We start from the raw sequence: 18,317 nt of genomic DNA, 5'->3' as shown, positions 1-18,317 counted from the left end.
TTGACAGGCTCCTTCTGTTTTGGGTCATTTCATCATTTTCTGTTCCAAGCATCAGCATAAGAAGAAAAGCCCCTCACCTGAAAAACAAGACTGCTAAGGACACTTTGTGCAGACATTCAGAGAAGTGCAGCAAAGTGTTTCTATCTGGAGACAGTGGGTTGGTGGTGTAGTTTGCAGTAGGGCTAGGGGAGGTTCTTGAAAGAATTAGGATAGACTAGGATCTCCACCCCTTACTGCAATTATAAAGGCACTAGCATCTAAGGAAGGAACCAGAGAGGAGTTGAAGGGCCAACTCCTTTCTTCTGGAGCTCTTGGTGAGGAATGTTGCAGAATTGTTAAAGTAGCAAGCAACGCATTATTTCTTGGGAAGAGAATTTATCTCTTTCTTCTGTCTCACAGTGAGAAAAATGTGGTTGAAGTTTCTTCTGGCTATTCTCCTCCTGCATGTAACAGCTGGAAAGGAACCTGAGCCGTAAGAACTACCATGTTATTACTAATAGTATTCATTGTAAGGCTTTAAAGACAGTGCTAGTTGATACCACTACTTTTACTGTAAAAATTAAATACTGTTATGACTCATCTTTCATATCTGGAGAGCTAAGTTAACCTGGAGTGTGGACGGCAAATGAGTGGTTCTCATTAAATACCAAGCAGACCTGCCTGTTGAAGAACTTCCAGAGAAGTTGATGTTTGTGTTCAGAAAGGACAATAGCAATAATAGCAACAATATACTTTGCTAAAAGCAGATGAGTCCAGGACTAAGGTGATGGGCTAATGTGTAACAGTGGGGAGTGCCGGCAGAACTGTGTGGGGAACCAAAGACTGAACTCGTTGGGAGCTACAGGGCAGGAGTGGGGGACACCAGCAAGAGTGTCTTATGTTTATTCCAAATCAACCAGCAGGTACAGAACAGTACAAACACTTTGTATTTGTTTCTTCCTGTTGAGGCTGTTTCTCCATTCTTTATGATGTGATCACTGTGCTGTTTGGATCTCACAGGCAGTATGTCCTGATGGTGCCTGCTGTCCTCCAAAATGACTCTCCAGGCCAGGTTTGCCTGCAGTTCCTCAACCTCAATCAAACAATATCTGTTAGAGTCATCCTTGAGTATGGTGCTGTTAACACCACTATTTTTGAGAAAACCATGATGGCAAGCAATGATCTGCAGTGCTTCAACTTCACGGTAAATGAATTTTAGTTTATGTCCCAATGGAAAAGTTAACTTGTTGGAACAGCTGATGTCAGAGGTTCATAGGAAATGTAGGGAGGGTGAAGAAAGACAGAGCAGGGAGCACAGGAAAGGAACACGCAGCAGTAGGAATAAGACATGTTGAAGAAAAAAGGAAGTGGAGAACAGGTACATAGTGACAGACGAGAGATTTTTATTAGACATAAGAAATATAAAAGGCTCAAGAAAGACATTTCAGATGATGGGAGTGAGATGGGTTTCTCTTTTTAGGAGTCTAGTCCATAGGTAGAGGTGTTCAACAGGTTCTGGAGCAAATGACTTCAAGACTAGCATCCTCCCCTTGTTTTCCTGTTTCCTTACAGATTCCTCCTGTCAATTCTGTCCCACTGGCTTTCATTTCCTTCTCTGCCAAAGGCGCCACAGTTAGCGTGGAAGAGCGGCGGTCAGTGATGATTTGGAATGCAGAGAGCTTTGTCTTTGTGCGGACGGACAAACCCATCTACAAACCAGGACAGAGTGGTGAATATCTGTTTAGTTGACGGCATTTCCCTTAGGATGCAATTTCTTCAGATAGAGTTTTTTATGCAGGGTGTTCCTCAGGCTGAGCTACAGTCTAGACACCTTCTTCAGAATTTCTGTTAAAACCATTATGGGTGTTTGCTGTGGAGCTCAGAGAGTCATCCTCAGGATGGCAGAAGACTACCATCACACAGTCTCTATTCATTTTATTTGTCCCTTCCTTAGTTAAAAGAAGAAGGGAGCTTTTACTGCTGTCATTTCATTCCTGGTAACAGGCCAAGCAAGTAGAAAGATGTGATAAGATCACTATTTATATTGCCGGCTGAAACAATGTTCCCACAGTCTGTGATACTAGTCAGCTTCAAAGACAGACAAAAGACCAAGACCATGATTTAAAAATGAAATACAATTTTATTTTTTTAAAGAAAAGATCGTGTCGTTTGCCCTCTTAGTTCTGATAGCTTAGGATTTCATATTTTCTTTCTTTTTTTTTTCCTGCAAAGTTGAGACATTTATGCTATTCAGCTATCCATACTTCTCATCTTGCTGTAGAACAGATCTCCACATACACAAAGCCCTATTTATTCAGATCAATTTCTTAATTCACTGCTAGGTTTTAAGGTTTCTAAAACGACATTGTGGGAAACACTGAGAGAATTTTTCTTTCCAGAGGTAAGCCAAATAACTTAGCAGTTAGACTGGATCATCTATATTTTAATTAGGGATGAGTTCTGTCTTAACAGATTGCAGAAAGGAAAGCTTACCAATCAGAATTTGGTTCCACCAAGGTGTCTCACAGACGTGGCCTGATTATTTGACAGATTGTTTGGTACTGAGGGGGGAGAAGCAGTAGATTAAATTAAATGCTAAAAACATAATGGTTTGTAAGGACATTTTTGAAGCATGCTTTTTTCTGTTTTTCATTGTGTAGTGATTGTCATTCTCCTTTCAGTTTTGCTCTTGTAAAGAAAAAAAAAAAAGTAAAAACCTGTACAAGATGAGAACAAACTTAACTAACAAGAATTGCACTGCATTAGAAAAAACTGACACTTCACCGAGTTGCAGTAATATTAGGAGCTTTCATATGTTCAAAACAACAAACCTCACTTTAGAGACTGGGTAATGAAGTGGAACAAATTTGCTTACATCATACAGACAGCCACTGAAAGAATTATGGCAGTCACTTGAGACTACCTGACCTGCACTGCAGTGCAGCCATCCCTTTTCTCTGAGGTTAAGCAAACTTTCATGAAAGAGTGAGAATACAATGCTGGGGGAAAGTGCACTCAGCAAAGTCCCTGTAGCATTCTTTTACCTTCAGATGCATTTTATTACTTACATCCTGTGCAAGTGGGTTTGTTAGAAGATCCAATGAAACTGGAAGTGCTAATAAAAGCAAAAACTCATGCTCAGCAAAATAAGCTCCAGTACTGTTAATGCCTTGTTCCATGTCTTTTCAGTGATGTTTCGTGTTGTTGCTCTGGATTTCAATTTTAAACCTGTTCAAGAGATGGTGAGTGATCTGAAATATTTCCCTGTATTTAAAATTACTGGGAGACAATCTCCTCTCGAATTTTAAGTAAACAGTTGCTGTGGAAAAAAATGAGTCTTTGCAGAGACTACATGCGAAAAGCAAACAAGATTTCCTAAGCACATGATATGTTCTACCCTTACCTTACAGTCACATGTAACTGGACAAGTGTGTAGCAGATTGCACTCCTGACACAAGACCCCTTGCTACTGCTGGGAAAGAGGCTTTAAAAACCCTCTGCCTTTGTGCTGAGACATTATTTATAGCTCTGACTAGAAAGCCCACTTGACAGTCTCCTGCTATTACCATTCAGCAACTGTTGCTTGCAAAAATAGGCAAGTCAACCACCTACGGTACTTTGCTCGTTTTAGAAAAGAGGAAGCGAAAAGACTTACCATGACTGTTTATTTCATCAGTGACACTTTTTTTCATTGCCAGTAAGCTGTCTTCATGCTAATGGTACATAATCCAAGAGATGGAGGGATCTTTACTGGCCTCTTTTCATGTGGTTGTAAAGCAGAAGACAGCACAGTGTTACCAAAAAAACTGGTGCTAGATAAACAGAGTGAAGATGTAAGATCAAAGAAGCCCAAATCACGATTTACATGCACCTCTGTAACTCTGCATAATCAACTGCTTCTGACTTCCACTAAATCCAGTATGATCAGAGCCTGTCCCAGCATTATCGTTTCATCTGGTCACTTTATGTAATCTTCTTATTGATGTAGAACTGCTATGAAAACTGATTATAAGAGATCTGGAATTATACTTATTTTTAGTTAGGCATTTCTCACAATCCTGCAGAAAAATAATTTGTGTTTGTTCGGACATCTAATTTCTTCTCCCACTCTTTTTTTTTTTTCCTTTTTCAGTACCCCTTGATCGCTATTCAGGTAAGAGATTTTTCTCTTTGTAATGTACCACACTTATAAACAAAAAATCTAGAGCACATATGCTTATATTGGTTTATATTAAGCAATATAAGCACGTGCTTATATTGGTTATATTGGCTGTGTCTACACACAGCCATATCCTACTCCTGAATACACTGGCAGAAATTAACAGAAAGTCCATAAAATTCCAGGATGCTGTTCAAGCTTTACTAACATGGAAAACATATCTACTTTCATCTCAGCAGTTATAAAAGTTGTATTGTTCTTATGCCTGTCTCTGACTCCCTTACACCACCTCCAGTTTGTTCAACTTGTTTTGGAGTATATCTTTTCATAACTTAAGACTGTGAACAAATATAGGCAGTGGGTAAAATTAGTAGCTATACTGGCACTTCCATGGCATTTTGCAGTGGTTTTTAATCAGAAAACACATCTAGACAATATTCCTGCAAAATTTTGTTACACTGTGAAATCATGTGATATTATTTTGTTTGCTTTGAATCACAAATATTTGGAGTTTTGCATGCATTTTTTTTGCAGTCTGTGTTGTAAAGAGTTCAAGGAAACGGCACGAGTTAGTATTCTGTAACCTAACTAGCATAAAATACAGTCGGAGGCAAAAGACACTTCAGTACAAAAGAAATAAAGAAATGCTCCCTTCCTCCTTCTAGCAGCAGAAAGAAAAAAAAAAAAAAAAAAAAAGGTTCCTTAAGGGCAAGATTTGTTGGGGATAAGCTAGGCTGAGGGAGAAGCATGAAGAAGGGATTTTCTTTCTCTCCCCCCTTGACACAAAACTAGTAAAATACATGCTAAAGAGCAGGGGAAAACAGCATAGTGCAACTTCCTCTGATCATTGAGACTAATACCTAGGATTGCAAAGGATAGCTAAGTCTGAGATCGTCAGATGAGAATCTAGCAACATTAAGAACTGGAGTACCAAGGCACAATTTATCTCAAGGAGCATTTGCATTAAACAGCTTCTTCAATGAATTAAGAGCAACTTGCCCTATGCTTCTTTGTTTCTGGTTTTGTATGCTAGTTGCAAAAGATTTCTGAGGCAAACAAACTGTGAATCTATATACTTTTTTTCTTCAGGATCCACGGAACAACAGGATCTTTCAGTGGCAAAATGTGACATCAGAGATGAATATTGTCCAGATTGAATTCCCACTAACTGAAGAGCCTATCCTGGGGAACTATAAAATTATCATAGAAAAGAAATCAGGAGATAGAACAAATTATTCTTTCCTTGTGGAGGAATACGGTAAATGCCACCTGCTGGTTTTAATAGAGTAGAAAACATTATTAGAGATGAGTCTTTATAAGGCAACCCTTTTGATTGCTAATACTTCAAACACCTTCCTGGCAAATGTAACTTCAATTATTTTATTTGTCATTAAGAAATGGAGGGGAAAAAAAAAGTAAAAAGACAACAGAAATTAACCAATCTGCACAGATTCAGCTGGGAAAAGAATCTGCATAACAAATCAATAAATTGATAGAAAAATCCACTGTGATGAGCTAACCTTCTCCCAGACAGGTCCACTAACGTTCTGGCCATAGCTTTGCAAGACTTCTGGATATCACAGAATTCATCGTTCAGAATTGTCATTTTCATCGTTCTCATCAAAGCTTTGAATTAATAGTTAAATGAACCTTCACTGATCAGGCCATTTCTTGGCTATCTTGACACCCCAGTGCTGAGTTCTCATTCCATCTGTGACTAAAGTTATATCTTATTTCATCTCAGGAGAGACAATATAACAGTGTTGTTTTTTTTGTCGTTTTATTCTTTGTTCTAGTGTTGCCTAAATTTGATGTTATAGTCACTGCACCAGAAAGTCTTACAGTCATGGATTCAGAGTTCACAGTGAAAGTCTGTGGAGTGTAAGTACCAGGTGCAGAGCGATTAGTAAACATACTGAAGAGCAAGAACTTCCCAAAGACTGGGGAAAGAGAAAGGACTTAGAGAACAGACTAAAATAAGTAGGGCCTCAGAAGAGGTTGGTCAGGGCTGACTTGGTGGTTGGAGTTTTCATTTACTTGTATTCTCATCTCATTTTATTGTATGAGTATTCTCTTCTCAGTGGTGGTTGGTGGGTTAACCAAATATTTCAAGGAGTCCCCTTTTAAAGTATGATGTGTCCTCTCTCAGCAAATCACCTTAGAGGGGGGCCTTTGTACAGCTTAACACTGTTAAATTCTAATGTGGGTCTTAATGTTTCAGCTGTCTTTAACTTCCCCACAAAGCTTAGTCCTTTGGAAAGACCATGTTTACTCTAATACAAAGATCTTGTAATTTATAACTGATGGTTGAAATCCTGAACCCCTTACAATTATGAGGAGTTTTGCTTTGATCTCAGTGAGTCTAGGACCTCACTCTAAGAAGAAGAACGGAGAAAATAGTAATAATTTGGTTGGCAGTTACGTCTGGCCATCATCCTTATAGATGTATTTATTTTGACATTTACAGTATGGTTCTGGTTCATGGGTTCATGGGTGAAATAAAACTCATCGGTATGTCAACTTGCAACTTGTATTACCTTTCTGTAACAGACAGAAAGTTACGAAAAAGTCTATGAAATCACCCTAGTGTCTGGCTTGCCAGATCACTGCTCAACCTGGGTCTATTCCTGCATAAATTAGCTTAAGTCAGTTTTTCAAGCATCTTCTCATAGACATTTTTCTTCTTCCCCTAGGTACACCTATGGCCAGCCTGTTGAGGGGAAAGTCCAGCTGAGCGTGTGCAGGGATTTTGATTCATATGGGAGATGCAAGAAAAGCCCAGTTTGTCAATCATTTACAAAAGATGTACGATGCATAATTATTATTCCTCTTTGTGCTTGCCTTTTCCTCCATGTTCCTGCTTCTCTCCCTTTGCTCACAACACTTCTGTATTTTAATTTTTTTTCTTTCCTCAGTGCTTCACTTCACTGAACTCACCTATTCACTTAGATCACTAGCCAGAAACTCAGGACACTTAATTGTCTTGGTTTTCCACCAGGCATGAAGAAGGACTGACGAGTTCTTTCTTCATGACCCACCTGAAAAGTGTAGGCAGTGATATATCCATCAGTCCTATATAGATCAATTTAAAAGTAATGGGAAAAGACTCCTTTTTGAAAGCTATGGAAAATTCTTCTCTTGACAGATGAGAACTCATTTTAACTGATAGAATTCAGTAATCAATTTTTCCCCATTTTCACTCTGCTGTGGAAGGCCTGGCATTCTTCAGGTGGAAGAAGTATTTCCCAGATATGGGAAATATATAGACCCAAGAACTTTACTTTCACTTGTCTCACCAGTTGAATATCCATCTAGTTAAGCAGAGCTGTCTTCATACAAAATTATGCAGCACAGTATTTCCAAAACAGTAGACTAAGAATTACAAAATTAAAAATGTAAAGAAAAGAGATCATGTGATGCATTCACAGTTGGTTTCACATGCATCAGTAATCTCCCAGGCAGAGTCAAGATCTGCCAGACAGGGAGAGGAAGATACAACAACTCTTTGCGAGAGTTTTTTCTCTCCTCTCATGCAGAAACTGATGGGAGTGCCTTTCCTCTCCCATTGCTGCCTGGCAGTTACTTCTCAGGACATTTCATAAAGTAGAACAAACAGGAGTTTGATGGACTTCAGAACATTGCATGCTGTCCTGGGTCATGGGTGTTAGGCAGTGTCATAGGATGCATCTGCCCAAGAATTCAGTTATTCTAAAAGTTACCACCAAAGAAGGGCATTGTATATTGCCAGTATCCTTCGTAAGCTGTGATCCTTGGTAACAGAATTTTCTTCCATTTCCAGCTGGAAACAGATGGCTGCCTCTCCCGTGTTTTCAGTTCCAACATCTTTGAGCTAAATCGCATTGGTTATATGAGGAATCTTGATGTGAAAGCCATTGTCACAGAGAAAGGAACAGGTAATCCCTTCTAGACAGTCAGAAACAGCAACAGTGGTGTGGTTAGAAAAAGACAGTAGAGGATATTCATCCTCTGTCTGCTGAGCACAAGGATGTCTTCCTATTTTTATAAGCACAGCGATCATTTCCAGGCAAATGCTAACTCTGATGTAGCTATATACAAGACAAAGTATATCTTCTCTTGACTCCAGGCATATCTTACAGGCCTGCAACTTACAGCTACTCAGTCTATTTCCATAACTCGAGTGATGAGCAGTTTGCAGTTTGAGAATATGGATCGCCACTATAGAAGAGGCATTCCCTACTTTGGACAGGTAAGTGAAGGAACAGATAGTTTGTAGTGAAGGTGACTGATGGGATATCACAAGACAGCCAAGACGGGAAAAACTAGGGGACTATTTTGGGGAGATTGTTTTCTCCCCAAGCTTCTTTCTTTACATATAGAGTGCCTTATCAGTAATTCTGGATACTGAAGAGTATAAGCTTATTCTGAGTTTGTTTCTGCCAGAAATACTTTGGATCAAAACAATCCATTAATTAGCATTTTTCTAACTTGTGTTTTCAATTTGATACAAATCACTGCTTCTCCCTTCAGAACTGACCATTACAAATGAAAAAAAAAATACTGGGCAATGAGGGAAGACAGAGTAAAAAAAAAAATTACAAAACAAACAAATATACAAGGAAATACAAATATACAAGGAAATATACAGGAAACAGTTTCTGTCTCAAAAAGCCTTTTCATGATTTTATGTTTGTTGACAAATCCCACATCACCCTGTCAGTGATTTAAAGTGAAGGTATAAATGTATCTTTCTTTGTCTTACATTCAGTTCAGCCTTTGTCAGTGAGGAAAGGATAAGGTCATCTTACCAGTAGCACCGAAAGGAAAGGGTGAAAAACATGCATATCTACACAAAGAAAGATAACAAGATAAACATGTCTAGTATTTTCTTCTCCTATAGATCAAGCTGGTAGACAAAGACAACTCCCCTCTTTCCAATGAAGTTATTCAGCTATTTGTCAATAACAAGAATGTAGACAATTTCACCACTGATGCTTATGGCATTGCTGAGTTTAGCATTGACACATCCGAAATGTTTGATCCTGAGATCAGTCTGAAAGTGAGTACAGAAGGGGGCGGGAGGGGAGATGGGGGGGTGAAAAGGAAGGGGGAAGACATGAGAGAGAGAGGGAGGGAGAGGGAGAGGGAGAAGGATAGCGAGAGGGAGAGGGAAAGGAAGAGAGAGAGGGAAAAGGCTAGTCTCAAACTGAACCCCAAAAAGATGGGATGAGGTTTGAATTCTGGTAATAAAAATGTCCATTCTTTGTCTTATTTAATATTCTAGAACTCTCAAAAATGCCATAAAAGAAGTGAGGAAAATACCTGAGTTCTTACAATTCAATGGCTTGCTGCAAGGCTGCAAGACCAATGTGATATTTCTTCCTTCCCAGTTTGTCTTAAGATGCAATTCTTAGATATGTGCATTGTGTGAACTAATCATTCTGATGTGAGTACATGATAATGGTTTCTGTAGTGAGTTATGTTTGTTTTACTTTTCTTCCCTGCTACCTCTCCTAATCAGGCAACATACAAAACCAGTGACCAGTGCCACACTGAAGGCTGGATAGAGCCTTCGTACCCCGATGCATCTCTCTCTGTCCAGCGCTTCTACTCCTGGACTAGCAGCTTTGTGAGGATTGAGCCTTTGTGGAAAGATCTGAGCTGTGGGCAGAAGAGGATGATCACTGTGCACTACATATTGAACACAGAAGGATATGAACATACCAACATTGTGAACTTCTACTATGTGGTGAGCGTGGGTTTGTTACAGAGTTTCACTGAAAGGGCTTTACTAGGCAGCTATTTGGGCAGTGGGTTTTACCCCCAGCAATTATGGTAGTGCTTTTCCAGCCTCTGGATAACCAGCAACCACAATGACCCATGAACAGGAACTGTACTGAGCTGGCTTGGCAAAAGTACCTGCTCAGGCAAAATAACCCACAATTTCTGGTTGTGCTACTTTATTTTGTAGCAAGTAACCACCTTCATATTGGCTTAGGCTATGGTTCATTTGCCTTCTGTACCAGAAACTCTTTATGGTATTCTCTGCCCTACTCCTTTCCCTTCCTTTTTATGCTGCTTCCTTGCCAGTAACAGCAGCAGTGCCATATGGCTGATGTTTAAGCATGTGAAGCCATCCCAATGCACATGCTTCAATTGCCATATCAATGTATATTGAACTTGATTGTCATTTTCTTCCTCCAACCTCTACCAACCCATAAATGTATTGTTGTCTTCTGTACAGGGCATGGCAAAAGGCAAGATTGTCCTTACAGGGGAAATTAAAGTTAATATCCAAGCTGGTAAGTTAAGTTGCCATCATGTTTCTGCAATTAAAAAAAAAAAAAAAAAAAAAAAAAGAAAGATGGGTTAACTGGGGACCAAGACAAGACTTCTTGGATGTACACAGCAGCTACTGAGATGGTACTATCCCTCTACACCCATGCACAAATGCATTAATAGCATTAATAGTAAGATCACTATAAAATCAGATTTAGTCAAGAAACTAGTTTCAGATATAATTCAAGAAATAGTGTCCTGTAAAGATGTTCCCAAAGGATAATGGAGGGAATGCAGAGAGTCTGTCCTGGGGAGGCGGTCTGAATCTGGTCACCTGTTTAAACTGACAATAAGTCTGAGGGCATCTGGATTTAAGCCTTGACATGTCACCTCCTGGCCACTCCCTGTCACTCCAGGATTTTTCAGTTTGACTACAGATTGCTCCACTGACAGGTCCTGATGTATGTCTGTCTATGATGGCTGCTACAGCAGTAGTACAGCCATCTTTGGGTATGTTTCTTTATTATTCTCTTCCTCTCTAATAACAGGTCAAAATGGCACTTTCACCATCCCGCTTGTGGTCAGTGAGAAAATGGCTCCAGCCCTTTGGCTGCTAGTGTACACCTTACATCCTGACAAGGAGCTGGTGGCGGACAGTGTCCGATTTCCAGTTGAGAAGTGCTTCAAAAACAAGGTGAGAGACACCAAGACAGAGCGAGTCTTACACATTGCCAAATAAATACGTATTCTTTATGCACATGTTCACAACAAATTTCCAGTTTTACTTCTTGTTTCCATCTACTTCTCTCAGCATCTCTCTCTTTATTCTCCTTTTTTCTCTTTGGTCTTATATCTTTCCCCTACCACCACCTCCTGGCTTTATTGCCAAAAGGTAAATCCTCTTTAACATTAAAAACTACTTTTCTGGAAACACACTACTCCCATATTGTACCCACTTCTCCAGCACTAAACTGGTGTATGTTAAAGCGACAGTCTACGCTTTAACATAGCAAACACATTTTAGTCTTACCCCACTTCACAAGGTAATCTAATTTTTTATAGTTTTTCTGTGGAAAAAAAATGTAGTTTATGTTTACCACAACTAAATACATATAGAAAAGGAAGCAAAAATAAAAATCTTGGGGTCTAAGGTTATGTGATTTTTTTTCCATATTTTTTTTCCTGTGAAACATATTGATTTGCCATTTTGAATTGAGATTTTAAAGATTTTTCTCATCTTCAGTTTCTGAAAGCTAAAAGATCTCCATGATGAAACAAAACAGAAGAAAAAACAAGTGGTGTTGACAATAATGTTTTCATTTAGCTGATACAGTCTCTCTCCCCCCCCAACACACATGCACGCTTTTCCCCTCTTATGTAACACAAGTATCAAACAGATTTCTCTATGACTGGATTCATACCAGAATCTGTACCGCAATTCCTAAGGTAGCCCATGGACCTAGTAAAAATATGATTTGCTCGTTGTAGTGCTTACTACATGTAGTCAGTGTCATAATCAGATTTGGTTTGACAATAGCAGCAACAGAATCACGCTTCATTTTAAATCACTTAAGGTAGGCTTCATTTAAGTTGCCATAACGTGGGAGTCTTATTGCCTAACAACCCATTATAGTTGAGGCCTGGTCAACAGAGGCGGGGAGACCAGACATCACCCTCTGGTCAGACCAGCTGTGCTTTAACAAAAGAGCTTTTACTCTTCTTCTCATCCTCCTTTCACAAAAATCCAGAGAAGCAGTAGGGATTAGCCATACCAATCCCTGAGCAGTAGGGATTAGCCATACCAATATGTGTTTGACAAATTTCAGGTCCAGATGCAATTCTCTGAAAAACGGATGCCCTCAGCTTCCAATGTCAGCTTAGTTATAGAAGCTGCTCCTAACTCCTTCTGTGCTGTGAGGGCAGTAGATCAGAGTGTGCTGCTCCTGAAGACTGAGACAGAACTGTCTGCAGAAACGGTAAGCTACCCAAACAAATACACTGTCTCATTCTCAGAAGCACTGTTTTCTTCTCCATTGCCGTGTCTCTCTACTGGAGATTGTTAGACTGTGTTAGACATCTACCACTTTTTACATGTGCTGGTAAACCATCTATAATATATAATACATGGCCTTTGTTTCTTGGCAGTCACAAGTCCTGTAAAGGACCTGGGATTTGATTTAACCAGGGACTCTAGGACTCATATGCTCATAGGGGAAATTTCAGTAGATGATCACAAGTCAACAGACAGGCCACACAGGGGCATCAGCTCTATCCTGGGTACTATATACCCAGAAGGGCCAAGGACAAGAAAACAGACTTGTTAAAGAGTAAAAACCCAAAAAGGAAGGTAAAGCCCCAGCTTACTCTCCAGGTAGATATCCCATTATTCTTATCCCATGATTCTCAACAACAATCACCTAGAGGGACACATAGAACAGGTTTCCCAGGACCATGTACAGATGACTTTTGAATATATCCAAGGAGGGAGACTCCACAACCTCTTTGGGCAACTGGTGCCAGTGCTCAGTAACCCACACAGTAAAGAGGTGCTTCCTGGTGTTCAGATGGAAGTTCCTGTGCTTCGTTTTGTGCACATGGGCTCCTGTCCTGTGACTGGGCTCTGCTGAAGACATCCTGGTTCTATCTTCTTTGCACCCTCCCTTCACGTATTTATGTACATTGATGTGATCCCCCTTGAGCCTTCTCTTCTCCAGGCTGAACATTCCTAGCTCTTTCAGACTTTCCTCATATATGAGATACTCATCTTTGTAGTGTTTTGTTGGACTCGCTCCAGGAGCCCCATGTCCCTCTTGTACTGGGGAGCCCACAACTGGACACAGTATTCCAGGTGTGGCCTCACCAGTGCTGAGTAAAGGGTAAGAATCACCTCCTTCAACCTGCTAACAACACTCCCCCTAATGTGTAGGAAACCACTGGCCTTCTTTCTTGCAAGGGTACGTTGTTGACTCCTGTCCACCAGGACCCCAGGTAGATGAAGAAGAAGCAGAAAAGCAAAGCTGCTTTCCAGCTGATAGGCCCCAGGCATATGCTGATGCATGGGGTTATTCCTCTCCAGGGGCAGGACTTTGCAATTTTTATTTTTGAGCTTCATGAGGTTCCTGTCAGCTCATTTCTCCAGCCTGTGGAGGTCCCTCTGGATGACAGCATGACCCACTGATATATCTACTACTCCTCCCAGCTTCGTGTCATCAGCAAATTTGTTGAGGGTATGCTCTGTCCCATCATCCAGATTATTAATGAAGATATTAAACAGGGTCAGATCCAGTATTGACCTCTGGGGTACACCATCAGTTACTGGCCTCAGACTGATCCACTGATCACTATCACTGATCACTCCACTGATCACCACCTTCTGGGCCTGGCTATTCAGCAGCTTTTAATCCAGGAAACAGAGCATTGTTTCAAACAGGACAGCATCTCAGCTCTGGCAAGTACATGGCTGTGTAATCAGGATTGGCCTTTGTGTTTCCTTCCTTCATAGATATACAGTCTGCATCCCCTTCAAGACCTGCAAGGCTATATCTTCAATGGGCTCAATCTAGAAGATGATCCCCAAGACCCCTGTGTCTCATCTGACAACATCTTTCACAAAGGCTTGTATTACACACCTGTAATGTCTGGATTAGGCCCAGATGTATATCAGTTCCTCAGGGTAAATGTCCTGTACATTACTTAAATCTGTTGAAGTGAGCTTCCACTTATGTAGCTTTACAGCTTTAATGGTTTGTTAGTAGAACACATACATGACATGTTCTGCATGGACATCCATTCTCATCTGACTGTGGTGCACTCTGATTTTCTGTCACGCGCAGAACTCCCTCAAGTCAGTAATCAAAGGCAGTAATGGGATAGTGGGAGGAATTGAATAAACCTCGTCTACAGTATGGTTATGGCTGACACCAAAATATTTCTTTCACAGGAAATGGGCATCAAATTTTTTACCAACTCAAAGGTTCGGCAACCAGTTGTATGTACTAGCGAGACTGTAAGACCTGTGCCATATTTTTCAAATGCAGGATTCACAGCTTCTACACACCATGTCAAATCATCAGGTAATATAGGAAACAGGAGAGAGGTTTTAAATTTCTCCTTAAATGAACTGGTATTTCTGCGGACAAAACGTGGACAGTACTCATAGATATCATTTGGCAATGTTCAAACCTTCCGAAATCTTCATTTGAATCCTGGTCTAACACAGAATGAGATAGCTTAAGATGATGGCTGGTGGCCAAAAAAAAAAAAAAAAACTTTCAGGTCTACACTTCCGATTCATGTCCAGTTGTATGCTAGGAAGTGTTGTCAGTTGGTAGAGTGTCAGACAAAAGTGACACTGTTGAGAATGATTCCTTTCTGAACAGAGCTTGGTGAAGAAACCGTGCAACAGTGTGGCCAGGGCACATATCTATGAACCAAATGTCCCAAGACCTAGTCCTAGGTCTAATGTTCATGTATGGAGACCAAGAACACTTAAAGAAATATTTTCTTGCTTAATGACGTAAGTTTATACCAAACTCAGAGACACATTAATTAACACTTATATGGAAATACTGACAGTCTCAAGTAAAAAGAATTGGTAAACACTAATTATCCTTCATACTGGTCCAAGCAAATTAAAGCTTGTCCTTTTCTGGAATAAGGATTGATGAAATTTTATGAGGAGCAGCTGAGTTTACATCGCCTGTTCAGCCTGGAAAAGAGGAGGCTGAGGGGGGACCTCATCACGGTCTACAGCTTCCTCACAAGGGGGAGTGGAGGGGCAGGCACCGATCTATTCTCTTTAATGACCAGTGATAGGACCCACAGGAATGGTGTCAAGCTGTGACAGGGGATGTTCAGGCTCGATATCAGGAAGAGGTTCTTCACTGAGAGGGTTGTCGCGCACTGGAGCCGGCTCCCCAGGGACATAATCATGGCACCAAGCCTGTCGGAGTTTAAGTAGTGTTTGGACTGTGCTCTTAGTCATATGGTCTGAATTTTTGGGTAGACCTGTGTGGTGCCAGGAGTTGGACTCAATTGTTGGACTTGGAGTTGGACAGGAGTTGGACTTGGAGGATCTGGATAAGCTGGACTGATGGGCTGAGGCCAACTGTATGAAGCTCAATAAGGCCAAGTGCCGGGTCCTGCACCTGGGGCACAACAACCCCAAGCAGCGCTACAGGCTGGGAGATGAGTGGCTGGAAAGCTGCCTGGCCGAGAAGGACCTGGGAGTACTGGTTGATAGTCGGCTGAATGTGAGCCAGCAGTGTGCTCAGGTGGCCAAGAAGACCAACAGCATCCTGGCTTGTATCAGAAGCAGTGTGGCCAGCAGGGCTAGGGAAGTGATTGTTCCCCTGTACTCGGCTCTGGTGAGGCTGCACCTCGAGTACTGTGTTCAGTTTTGGGCCCCTCACTACAGGAAGGACATTGAGGCCCTGGAGCATGTCCAGAGAAGGGCAACGAAGCTGGTGAGGGGTCTGGAGAACAAGTCTTATGAGGAAAAGCTGAGGGAGCTGGGGTTGTTCAGCCTGGAGAAGAGGAGGCTTAGGTGACCTTATCGCTCTCTATAGGTACCTTAAAGGAGGCTGTAGCGATGTGGGGGTTGGTCTATTCTCCCACATGCCCAGTGATAGGATGAGGGGGAATGAGCTAAAGCTGTGCCAGGGGAGGTTTAGGTTGAATATAAGGAAAAACCTCTTTACTGAAAAGGGTTATTAGGCATTGGAATGGGCTGCCCAGGGAAGTGTTTACCTTCCATGATACCTCACCATCCCTGGAGGTATTTAAAAGACGTTTAGATGTAGAGCTTAGTGATATGGTTTAGTGGAGGACTTGTTAGTGTTAGGTGATAGGTTGGACTAGGGGATCTTGGAGGTCTCTTCCAACCTAAATAATTCTGTGTAATTCTGTGTGTTATCCTTGTGGGTCCCTTCTAACTTGGGATATTCTATGATTCTATGAAATCTCCATTATCTCTTAACAGCTGAAGTTGCTAGAGAAGAACGTGGGAAGAGACTCATCCTTGAGACTATTCGTGAATTCTTCCCTGAAACTTGGATTTGGGATATAGTCCTTGTAAAGTGAGTATTGCTTCTTCTCTCTCTTTGCCTGCTTTTAAGGATTATTAAATATGTCCCCTGATGTCCTCCTGCATGACTGCAATTTATTGCCACCTCTTCTTACCATTTGGCCTGGAAGAACCGTCTTTTTCAGTCATCACCTGACCACCTGCCCTCCCCACTTCCATGATAAAATGTCCCCAAAACATCTATTCCCACAATGTGTGTACCATGCCTCATAGTCTGTAAGAAGAACACATCTGTTTAAAACATGGGTCTGCAAAACAAAAATTCTCAGTTTTCTTTCCAAAGTCAGGTAAGTGATGAGCAGAAGAACTTTCAAATGGACTTTTATCCAAAGATTGGGGTGATAAATTCTGGGGATACTCAGATGTGGGGTTTCTACAGACAGAATAGAGGTAGTGTTATTTTGAAAATGTGGAGCCCCTATGGGAACTAAGGTATATGAAAATTCCCCTGTCAGACTCATTTTTTGTCCATTCCCATCAGCTCTACTGGAAAAGCCAGTGTCTCATACACCATTCCTGACACCATCACTGAATGGAAGGCCAGTGCCTTCTGTGTGGAAGAGTTGGCTGGATTTGGCATGTCTATGCCTGCCACCCTGACAGCCTTCCAACCTTTCTTTGTGGACTTGACCTTGCCATACTCTATCATCCGGGGAGAAGATTTCCTGCTTAAAGCCAATGTCTTCAACTACCTCAACCACTGCATTAAGGTATGTACGTCTGCCCACACTTCTAGTCCCTACCCCATCTCCAAAGAAGCTACAGAGTTTGTTGTTTGGACAATAAAAAAAAAAAAAAGTATCAAAACGATTGGTATAGATGACTGGATCTGTCTCTACTCTTGATCGATGTACTACTCGTTCTATCTGATGATAAATTATCCTGACTGGATTTGTCTTCCCATGCCATTACAAAGCAAAGGGAGATCTGTGTGAACTGTGTCTAGGACAGGTATACAAACAACTGTCTCCAGAGATCTAAAGAGGAAGGAAACAAGTGTTTTGTGGAGGATCATTCACACTCCACAGCCACACAAGCCATCAATGTCTTTACTGGGGTCTTTTCTTTAGGGATATATGTGAAGGTGTGGCAAAGTAAAGTGCTTGTGCCTCCCCAACAGAAGTATGTGGGAAAAGCAAGAAGTGGAGAGCAGACGAACCCTTCTTCTCTGGGACAAAAGTTCCCAAAAGTACCAAAACAAGGAGTACCAAAGTCCCAGTACATGCCCTACAGAGTGTGTGTCCAGCTAGAGACTGTACTGCTCTCAGACACTGGGTGCTTGTATTCTCAGTACTCTGCACTTTCCTGGTAAAATGCCTCCAGACCACAGGTGCACAGCACCTTTGTATTGAGAGAGCTTACAAACAGTTTAAAACATACTTAAAGAAAGAAAAACAGCTCTTTTTTTGACTTCTTGTTTCTTATGTTGTATCTAGGAATCCTTAAAAGAGAGCAGGTACAGAGTCTATATTTCTTTTACTTAATTTGATTGCTGAAAGTTAGCCCTCCAGTCTCACAAGGAGACCACCACAAAAGGAAGAAAAATCAAGATGCATCTTAGGAATGATCTGTTATTGAGGTTTTCATCTCTTGACCTCATTTTTCGGGTATTCCTACAACAACAAAAAACAAAAATATTAGACAGTGTTTTCCTTTTCAAGTTAGTTCAAAACCATTAGCACCAGGTCAACTGAACATAGTTCCAAATCCTGATCAGGAATCATAAGTATGTGTCAGATATTTAACATCTCATTGGAGACTGTCATGAGGAGCAAAAGAGAACACTGTCAAGGTTGTATCTGATAGATGATTCATCTACACACCATCATCCTGGAC

At 41.0% G+C, this 18,317-nt stretch overlaps 1 protein-coding gene across 1 annotated transcript in view; it reads left to right on the top strand.

Moving 5' to 3' along the window:
* Positions 1-365: 365 nt before the first annotated feature.
* The window catches only part of LOC118247777 (ovostatin), a 30,900-nt gene continuing 12,948 nt past the window's right edge, over positions 366-18,317 (top strand). Inside the window, exons 1-19 of the mRNA XM_035546038.1 lie at positions 366-472; positions 1,000-1,183; positions 1,552-1,708; positions 3,169-3,221; positions 4,112-4,132; positions 5,228-5,396; positions 5,935-6,019; positions 6,832-6,943; positions 7,938-8,052; positions 8,257-8,366; positions 9,018-9,176; positions 9,639-9,866; positions 10,362-10,419; positions 10,945-11,090; positions 12,223-12,372; positions 13,899-14,069; positions 14,337-14,469; positions 16,377-16,473; positions 16,963-17,191. Coding sequence (XP_035401931.1) covers positions 408-472; positions 1,000-1,183; positions 1,552-1,708; positions 3,169-3,221; positions 4,112-4,132; positions 5,228-5,396; positions 5,935-6,019; positions 6,832-6,943; positions 7,938-8,052; positions 8,257-8,366; positions 9,018-9,176; positions 9,639-9,866; positions 10,362-10,419; positions 10,945-11,090; positions 12,223-12,372; positions 13,899-14,069; positions 14,337-14,469; positions 16,377-16,473; positions 16,963-17,191 — 2,442 coding nt within the window. The 5' untranslated portion in view covers positions 366-407. The remainder of the gene's footprint in view (positions 473-999; positions 1,184-1,551; positions 1,709-3,168; positions 3,222-4,111; positions 4,133-5,227; positions 5,397-5,934; positions 6,020-6,831; positions 6,944-7,937; positions 8,053-8,256; positions 8,367-9,017; positions 9,177-9,638; positions 9,867-10,361; positions 10,420-10,944; positions 11,091-12,222; positions 12,373-13,898; positions 14,070-14,336; positions 14,470-16,376; positions 16,474-16,962; positions 17,192-18,317) is intronic.

Source organism: Cygnus atratus, chromosome 1 (assembly GCF_013377495.2).
Source record: "Cygnus atratus isolate AKBS03 ecotype Queensland, Australia chromosome 1, CAtr_DNAZoo_HiC_assembly, whole genome shotgun sequence".
In the NCBI taxonomy this organism is placed as follows: domain Eukaryota; kingdom Metazoa; phylum Chordata; class Aves; order Anseriformes; family Anatidae; genus Cygnus; species Cygnus atratus.
This window is presented reverse-complemented; position numbering and strand designations above follow the sequence as displayed.